Here is a 10,833-nt window from a genome sequence, read left to right on the forward strand (position 1 = left end):
CCCTCTGCATTGCCCTATCCCCATCGGTTACAACGGAAATAGGTGATTTATTCATCATGGCTTCTAAAAAATCCTGTAGCACCCACTCGAAAGATTGAGACGTCTCGTCAGCGATTATGGCAGTGGCAAACACAATTGTGTTATGGTGATGATTGACACCAACAATAGGCATAATTGGTCGACCATACAAATTATCTTTGTACGTTGTGTCGAACGCAATTACATCACCGAAGCATGTGTAATCCGATCTCGATGTAGAATCCGACCAAATAAGATTATACAATGCCCCCGATTCGTCTACCGAGTATGTCATAAAAAACCCGGGATCATCATGTTTCTTATAATCAAAGTAGGCAATAAGCGCATTCACATCCCCATCGACGATTTCCTTTGCTTTACCTCTTTGAAGTGCATTGTAGAGGTCTTTATGTGTAAATCCAACATTATGATAGCCCCCTGCCTGCTGCGTTAAATAGTTCATTACTTGTGACGTGCCAACACCGACCTCTTTCAATGTTGTTGCCTCATCGATATCAGCCTTACTTACAGCTCTATTAGAACGCATAAATGGTGTCATAGCAGGTGTGCACAATGCATGATTATGTTTCTGATCAGACTTACTTATAACCCACTGATCGTTTGTATTTGTTGCTGTAACTACGACTCTAGCCTTACATCCTGTTCTTGTGACTGGCGTATGAGCACGTTGACGATCAACAGTGTTGACTTTTGATACTCGAAACCCTTCTTTGGAACAACAAAATTCTTGTGTCTTCACATTCCCTTCCACGTCAAGCCGTGTTGTTCCCTTACGTGCACTAAACCCATGTTCCCGTACGAATCCCTTGTAAAAGTACCAAGCTTGATCACGTGAACAGAATAGCTGACCAACCAATCTGTCAGATTCATCAACATTATGTACTTCATGGCATTCCTCAGTTGGCTTAACATTGTCTACATCAGTATTATCCATGGCAAAAATTTTGTTGTGCAAGTTCAGTGCTCCAGGAGTTGATGGAGATGTAAGCAAAGGTTCAAAAACATGTTTCAGTCGTGCTGCTTTCAATAGGATGTGGCATTGGTAGTGGTAGTTAAAGGGTGGGTACAACATTAAATTCGCAGTACATATTTAGGTATGTACAATAACTACAAGTATATATTATCATTAAATTTAGGTATGTACAATAACTACATATTTAGGTATATACATCTTTTGAGTGAGTTTTAAGATATTAATTTAGTAATTATAGGCGTCTAATGATTTATTTTTTACGTTACGGTATATATTATTATTAAATTAAAAACAATACACATATATATTACATATTTATTATTATCTTTGGTTAATGTTGTTAAATTTAAATTCTAAATATTATTTTATAAAATATCAAAACAATCAAATAATTTTTTGTGTAAATGAAATTATTAAATTAATATTGTAGGTGGAAAACATGAAACACTATTAAAAAAAATTGAAACATAAATTACATAACTTTAAACAAAGTATCGATCTTTTTATAAAAAGTATGGACACTTTCAATATAATAGGTAAAATATGATGTAATAGATAGCGCTTATATGTAATAGGTATCGTTTATATAATGTAATAGGTAGTGGTTATATTGTAAAGTATATATCCTTTTTATAAAAGTGTCTATACTTTTTTCAATGTGGAAAACATTAATTTAAGGTTATCTTTTGAGTGAGTTTTAAGATATTAATTTAGTAATTATATGCGTCTAATAATTTATTTTTTACGTTACGATATATATTATTGTTAAATTTAAATTCTAAATATTATTTTATAAATATCAAACAATCAAATAATTTTTTGTGTAAATGAAATTATTAAATTAATATTGTAGGTGGAAAACATGAAACACTATTAAAAAAATTGAAACATAAATTACATAACTTTAAACAAAGTATCGATCATTTTTATAAAAAGTATGGACACTTTCAATATAATAGGTAAAAATATGATGTAATAGGTAGCGATTATATAATGTAATAGGTATTGTTTATATAATGTAATAGGTAGTGGTTATATTGTAAAGTATCTATCCTTTTTATAAAAGTGTCTATACTTTTTTCACTGTGGAAAACATTAATTTAAGGTTATCTTTTGAGTGAGTTTTAAGATATTAATTTAGTAATTATAGGCGTCTAATGATTTATTTTTTACGTTACGATATATATTATTGTTAAATTTAAATTCTAAATATTATTTTATAAAATATCAAAACAATCAAATAATTTTTTGTGTAAATGAAATTATTAAATTAATATTGTAGGTGGAAAACATGAAACACTATTAAAAAAATTGAAACATAAATTAGTATCGATAATAGGTAGCGCTTATATAATGTAATAGGTATCGTTTATATAATGTAATAGGTAGTGGTTATTGTAAAGTATCTATCTTTTTTATAAAAGTGTCTATACTTTTTTCACTGTGGAAAACATTAATTTAAGGCTATCTTTTGAGTGAGTTTTAAGATATTAATTTAGTAATTATAGGCGTCTAATGATTTATTTTTTACGTTACGATATATATTATTATTAAAAAATTCTAAATATTATTTTATAAAATATCAAAACAATCAAATAATTTTTTTTGCAAATGAAATTATTAAATTAATATTGTAGGTGGAAAACATGAAATACTATTAAAAAAAATTGAAACATAAATTACATAACTTTAAACAAAATATCGATCCTTTTTATAAAAAGTATGGACACTTTCAACATATTATAATGTAATAGGTAAATTTGCAATGCTATCGGTATAAATATACCGGTTTACTTATAAAATAGGTAAATATAAGCGCTACCTATTACATTATATAAGCGCTACCTAGTATGTTATTGTACTTTATAATATTTCCGGTTAAATAATATAACATAACCGATCTAAATTTTAACCGGTCACTTGTTTAACCGGTCACGCCGTATATTAGCCGTTTTTTAGGCGTCGCGCCGCCGAACTACCCGTGCAGCCGAGTCTCTATTATACAGACCTTTTCGATACAAAGAGTTTCTGAGTTACAATTTGTCGGTGATGAAAGACACTGAGTTAACTCTGCAGCCTCTTAAGGTTTACATCTAATTTTATCAAACTGTGCTTTGATGATTCATATGATGATATATGAGCTTCACTTGTAATTCATTCTGCTGTCAACTCAGTCATTATCATAGCTTGAATTATAATTACAATATACTATAAATAGTATGAGGTCCAAATATGGTTTTCATGATATTATAGTATCCGAGTTTGTCAGCTCAGTGAATGATAATGCTCTTGAAAAGGACTATTATCTTTCTTTCTTTTTTCTGATTTCATGGATGATGTAAGTTAACAATCAATTCCAAAATTTAGATAGATCATGTAGTTCATGATGAAGTATGCAATATGCAAGCTATGGCTATAGCCACGGTTGGTGTTCAGGTTTTATTATATGTAGAGAATTACTCTGATTTAAGTTAAAGTATTTTGATTAACATATAATATTAAAATTAATCTCCCAACTTCCATCAAAATGGTCATTTTGATCTTTATTTTCTTTTAGAGCATATTCCCTTAACATTTTATTTTGGGGTAAAAAAAGGCTTTATGTGGATGGAAATCGTTAGTTAACAAATGATTAACGCTCTAAAATTGGGGTTTTTTATGTTAAAGTAAAACATTAGGAGTGAAAACCTCAAAAAAAAGGATCAAAGTGACTATTCAGTCAAACATTAAGGACTTGTTTTACCTTAAAATGAACGTTATGGGCCAAAATATTCTAAAAAAATATGGGGCAAATAATCATTTTATTAAACATTGGGGCCTAATTTTGGCATTATGCCTTTTATTAACGACTTGAGAAGATTTTAACATTTAAATAGGGATGGACATGGGTTGGGTTGGGTTTCCGGTCAATTTAACCTAACCCGAAAATTATACACTCTCCACCCAACCCGAAAAATATACATCATTTACCTAACCCGAAAAATATACACCTTTCACCTAATCCGTCTTTTTGAGATAAAATATGAACCCGACCCGACCCGAAATAATATATTTAGAAAATTTTTATTTAATAAAAAATAGGGATTTAATTAGAAATATATATACATCGAAACGATTTCTTAAAAACAAATTTAATTTTTAAGTGATTTAAGAAAAATCTAGTCTCGATAAATTTGGAGTTTCCTTTTAAAGTAAAAAAACGGTTCGAGGAATCGCCATCAATATTTGATTAGGGTGTGATTGGGCACCCAAAAATATTTATCATTTTAATAAAATGTTAATTTTTATTAAAATAAAAATTTTATGATCTACTTACCAAAATTTGAGTTCGGGAGTCGGTTACGCGTGGGAAAGGATTAACAATCCCACAGCGCCCTACAATCGATACCTAGTCGATTAATTAGTTGTCTTTGCAATGAAACTTATAAATTCAAGTTTAATTTAATTCAAAATCCATGCAATTAATATTCTTTGAATTTTATGACAAGACACAATAATATTTAATGATTTCCTATAGAGAAGATACGACATCTCATGCCTTAAAGCAGTCAATTCATACTCCAATTGAAATAAAGAAATGTTACAATTTAATTCTAAAGTTCATTATTAATTCCAAATTCAAATGTGTAAATAGCAATAAAATAAAGTAAAACAAATTAAATTTAAGATTTTTTTAAAACAAATTCCTTAAATTTTAGGACAAAAAATGATAATATTTAATTATTTCCTATCAAGAAGAAAATATCTCTCATGCCTTAAAATAGTCATTTCTTACTCCAAAATAAATAAAGAAATATTACTACTTCATTCTAAAACTCATTGTTAATTTGAATGCATGAATGATGATAAAAATAAAAATTAATTTAATACGAATTATCAATCCTTTTAAGAAGAAGAACGATATTCGATTATTTAAAAACATCGAGATCGGACCTTTAATAAGTTCTAACGATATTTTCTCAATAAATTTAAATAGACGAACATTTCTTTTTCTCTCGTTCCTAAATTTTATGTGTAGTCAATTTTTAGGGTTTCACTTAATATACACTTTCATTTTAAAATTATCGGAAGCGATTTTCTTATACGTTAAGACAATCACTTCGCAACAACCTTAAAATAAAAAAGTATTACCCTTTAAACCAATTATTTAAATTAAATCGAGTTATTCTTGTGAGGGTATCATATATTATGCAAAAATGATGCCATGTAACTAAGCATTCATACTAACCTACACATTCTAAAAGAACTTATAAACATGTACCAAATTAATTAACAAATGATCCATTATCCATACATGTATTATATAAAAGTACAAAAAAATAATTAAAACCATAATATGTAAACATATACACACGCAACATATTACATATACATATATATTACATATAATCTAATATATATATAAAAAGTGCAAAACGTGTTGCATTGTATGTATATATATATATATAATGCGCATATAACATCTTAAGTATCGTGGAAAGCTAAAGTAATATAATAATATATAAAAATAAATATAATATAATATGTATAAAATATGCTTAATAATATAGAATGGAGTAATATATATACGTGGACACATTCATGCACGAAAGAAGTATAGCATAGTGGCCAAAAATAATAAAAAAATAGTAAATTTTAGGTCATAAATATAAATAAAACAAATATCATGGCATGAAACAAAAAATCATATAATATGAGCACCAGAATCGTAACAAAATCATAAATAGTCAGGACTAAAATGAAATATAACAAAATAAGAAGTCAAATATGAAAGGAATGTAAAATAGAGGCAAACATGCACAAAGTTCCAAAATAAAATGCACATAAAATAAGGGGGACAAAATCAAAACACATAAAGCTTCAAAACGAGGACTAAATTGCATTAATTTATGAACTGATGGTCATGGGGATCAATTTCTCCCAAATCGTAATCATTAGACATGTGGTAACTAAAATGTAAATGTAACAAAATAAAAAGTTCAAAACATAAACTTGAAAACTCATATTTAGTGACTGAAATGAAATTTTTTAGAACCAGGATAACCCTTCTCGTGATTTGACCAGGCGCTACACACATAAACCCTAAGACCTCTATAATTGTTGTCATTTTGGATGTATTATATATACCCTACTATAGGTTTTGGGAAAACCTAGCTCCCATTTTAACTACATGTTGTTTTCACTCTTCCTCTCTCCCCTTTCTCTATTTTTTTTTTTTTTTATTTTCCTTGCAAAAAACCCTTCGACCACCACCCGAACGGCCTCGACGAGGGGCCAGTGACCCCCAAAACCTCATTTTTTTCAAAACCTTAAACAAACTAACTCGAAACCTTAATATTCTCTTAAAACAAAAAGAAACCCGAAGCAAAAACTACCTTCGTTAGTTTGAAATTTACTTGGCTCCGGTAACACGAAGATCTTGAGAGGTAAAACTCTTTTATTCTTTTTTACTTCTTTTTTGTGTGTTGATTCTAGTGTTCTATCCTTTCCTTTTCTTTTTTCGTTTTTTTAGCTGAACCCCCTTTTAAAAATATCCCTTGCATGTTACATTTCCACATTTTTATTTTGGTGAGATTTGGTGAGGCTCATATTTGGTCAGTGGGGAAAATCAGGACATTTAATGTCCCAGATTTTCTGGTACTAGTTAGACTTAGGTTTGCTAACTTTCCCACTTTTTTTTATTGTTGATGAAGAGATGTAGCAGTTGGATGACTTCGGCAACAGTGTCGTCAGCAATGAGTGCTCTGGCGGCGACGACGGGAGGAGCTCTAGTGACGAAGGCGGCGGTAAGAGTCTAAAAAAGCTAGGGTTTCAACAAACCCTAATCTCAATGGGCTTGGGCCTACTGTTTGGGTCGATTGACCCCTTGTAATAGGGCCCAATTTAGACTTGCAAGACTTGTAATAAAAAAATAATAGTAATAATTAATAATAATAATAATAATAATAATAATAAAATATCCGGGCGAAAAAGAGTGTTTACAATATATATAGAGTGTGTTATTGCAATAATCCTTAAATATATAAGGTAAAATTATATTTTTCGGGTCGGGTCAGATATTTTCTATCCTAAACCTGAACTCGACCCAAACCGACCTAACCTAACCTCTAAAAAAACATGACCTAACCCAACTCAAACTTGATTTTTTTTAAAAATCTGACCCAATAAAATTAGGTCAACCGATTTATAATATACCAATGATGACGTCAACCAATTTAAACTCGATCCACGTACTACGAAACTTGTGCAAGTTGTGTTTAATGTTGGATATGGGATTTAGGTTTTCTTGCAGATGTTGTAAGAATCAAACACAGTCGTAGTTATCAGCAAAACATTTCGTGTCCCCCTAACCAACGAAAGGCATATCCATCGCCATTGCCAAAGTTTACAAGACAAGTCTTCTAATGTTTTGCAAGACAAGCATATATATATATATATATATATATATATATATATATATATATATATATATATATATATATATATATATATATATATTATATATATATATATATATATATATATATATATATATATATATATATATATATATTGGACGATATACAATTTCTTCATCTTCCATTTAGATAAATAGAAAAAAAATTGTTATTTTTCTGATGGAGGATAACTCCAAACAACTTGGTTTGGTTCTCATCTTTCATTTATTTATTTATTTTAAAAATTAATAATTTAATGTAAATCTTTTTAGGATAAACTATACGTTTAATACCTCAATTATCATTTTCGTTTCGTTTTGGTCGCCAAACTATTATTTTAAAAAATATACCTAACATTATGTTTTTTGTTTCATTTTGGTCACCCACCATTAAATGATTAACGATGATGTTGAAGTGTCATCATAAGTTAATACAACCTCATCATCGAAAAAATTTAAAAATGTTAAGCCAACAGTTCTATTAATTTTTTAAGGGTGGATGATCAAAATGAAACCAAAACGTAACATTAGGTGAGATTTTGAAAAAAAAATAATAGTTGGGTGACCAAAACAGAACAAAAGTGATAGTTAAGATACTAAACATAAAATTTACCCATATTTTTAATACAAAATTTATAGTTTTATCTCGACCCTAACGTTGTTTTGTAGGAATCAGAAGAACTACGCGAGACTTCCCACCAGCTCATTTCTTGTTTAAAGTAGAAGGCTTCTCTTTCTTGGCCAAGACAGGCGTTGAGAAGTATGATTCTGATGTTTTTGAAGCTTCTGGTAAAAAATGGTATGCGAAAATATCGAATTAATCAATCGAATTAAATCTCGAATTTTTCGTAAATATTTATTTTTATTTCTTTAAATTAGGAGATTATCGTTATATCAAAACGGAGACGGTAAAAGCAATGGAAGTGGGTTCATCTCCCTTTACTTGGTGATTGAAGAAACAGAAAATTTACCTCTCACCTGGGAAGTCCATGTCAGCTTCAGGTTATTTGTGCTCGACCAAATTCGTGACAAGTACTTAACCATCGAAGGTCCCTATTCTTTTCACTATCATACGTATTATTATCCATCATCGTCGATAATGATAAAAGTTTATGTCGGTCCAAATTTAATCAGCTTAAACTTTTGTAGACGCCAATGGGGCAGTGAAGAGGTTTCATTGGATGAAGACCGAATGGGGGTTCGCTCAACTGATCTCCATCGAGACATTTAGTGACACGGCTAACGGTTACCTCATCGATGATTGCTGCGTATTCGGGGCCGAGGTGTTCGTGATGGAACGGAATTGTAGATGGGAGTGCCTTTCCATGGTTAAACAGCCTGACGACAATACCATCATTTTCAAGATGGAAAAGTTCTCCAAACTAGACAAGAAGTATTATGAATCTTCGGTTCATACGATCGGGGACTCGAAATGGTATATCGGATTTATATTTGATGTACCGACGTTGTATAATCGTCAGTGAAAAACTGTTAATACGTATAACATACAGGAAATTGAATGTGTATCCAAAGGGAAATGTGAAGTTCAAGGGCAAAGGTCTGTCTGTGTTCCTAGAGCTGGTTGAGGCTGATAAGCTTCCTCCTAAGAGGAAAGTATATGCAGAGTACAAGCTACGAGTAAGGAACCAAATCAACGATAATCACATGGAATTTTCAGGTAAATCCTTTTTATTTTCTTTATATTTTAAGAAAAAAAATACAATAAACAACAAAACACATCGTTTTCTCTTATTTGCAAGCAGTTGAACGTTGGTTCAGTGCAACAAGTGTTAACTGGGGTTACCCGCAGTTCATGCAGCTGAAGCTTCTTCATGACCCATCCAAGGGTTACATTGTCTCTGATACCTTAATTGTTGAAGCAGAAATTACACTCATCTCTGAAGTCAAGCGTTTCCCATAAATAATGATACTTCAATGGTCCAAGAGCTCAATTGTTGTCATTGTTTTATCAAGTTACTCCATTAACCTTCATAATTTTCAATGTGTTATTATTCTGACTCGAATTATATCCGTCAATTTATCTTATTTAACATTAATCTAATATATTTATCTTAAACAGAAACTAGTTTAGAGTTTGTTTGTTTCATTAAAAAATATATGTCGACTCGTTTGTTTCGTTTGAATGATATTATATAAATCATTTTCTATTGTTTAATAGTTTTTCAGAAATTATTCATATTTTCAAAATATGACAATAATTTAAGTGGTATTATTTACAATGATGTAAACAAGTATTATTTCCCTTAAACATATTTACATTAATATATATTGAGAATAATAGTGAACGGGTTGGGAAAATGACTCGTCGAAAAAATATGGTAAGTCATTTTACATAACTTAGCGTATTTTTTTATTTGTAATTGATTTTACGTTGATCAATCATTTTACTTAAATCAAACACCAAAAATTAAAAAAAAAAATTCAATTACAACAAAACAAATAGACCCTAAAAGAACTAGTGTCAATCAAATACATTATTTCGCATCTTTTATCACTCTAATATAATTTACTTAAACAATTTTTCAAACTTGAAAGCTTTTATTTCTCCATTTGTTGTCCGTAATTCACCCTCACACCAAGCCACCTTCTCCTTTAAAGCTCCATCAACATTAAATTTAACAATTAGTGCTTAAAACATTTATTTGTACACCACTTCCCTTAAAGAATTCTTTTGTTCGATTTATATCCAATTTCAACATCCACATAAAGGATCTTACATTTGGAGGGACTTTCAATTTCCAGATTTTTTTCAAAATTAAAAAGAGGCAAATCTATATTTGTATCCACCAAAAGGTTAGACAATTTACTTACATTGAACCTACCTAATTGATCATGAATCCATATAAATCTATCAGATAATTCCAACCTTATCGATTCCCTTTGCAGCATCATTTTAATCTTTTCTACAACTTCCAACTCCCTTTCTAGTAATTTTCTATTAAACATGACACTGCAAATAATCTCATGCAAATTTGAGTTTTTTTGTAATGTCAACCACCACAACCCCTTTACACGAGACTATGCTGTATAACCTTGGGAAGATGTAACATAGAGCTATCTTGTCACACCAACAATCTTTCCAAAATAGGATTGATCTTTCATTGCCCAGTTTCTATCGAAATACTGACCGGTCCATTCATTTTTTTGACTTCTTCATTACAAAGGTTTTTATTATGCAATTTCCAAAATTATATTATTAAATTTCAAATAGAACTCAAAAGAAATTCATCATCACAAGTGAGTCACCGCATCACAATGCAAATTGCAAAGCAAACTTGGTATTTTGGAAATGTTGTGGCCCTAAACAAACCCATAACGAACAATTGGATACCACCTTACCTTTGAAAGTCAACATATTTAGAAT

At 30.0% G+C, this 10,833-nt stretch overlaps 1 protein-coding gene across 1 annotated transcript; it reads left to right on the forward strand.

The window, feature by feature from the left end:
• Positions 1–8,113: 8,113 nt before the first annotated feature.
• On the forward strand, positions 8,114–9,371 carry LOC120165440 (probable inactive serine/threonine-protein kinase fnkC; the record flags this gene model as incomplete). The annotated part of the gene is made up of 5 exons (XM_039174958.1): positions 8,114–8,247; positions 8,328–8,497; positions 8,598–8,883; positions 8,960–9,126; positions 9,212–9,371. Coding segments are annotated over 5 exons (915 nt in total), but the record flags the coding sequence as incomplete, so codon positions are not given.
• Between the last annotated feature and the right edge of the window lie 1,462 nt (positions 9,372–10,833).

The sequence above is a fragment of the Hibiscus syriacus genome, unplaced genomic scaffold, assembly GCF_006381635.1.
Source record: "Hibiscus syriacus cultivar Baekdansim isolate YM2019G1 unplaced genomic scaffold, ASM638163v2 tig00111582_pilon, whole genome shotgun sequence".
Taxonomy (NCBI): Eukaryota; Viridiplantae; Streptophyta; class Magnoliopsida; order Malvales; family Malvaceae; genus Hibiscus; species Hibiscus syriacus.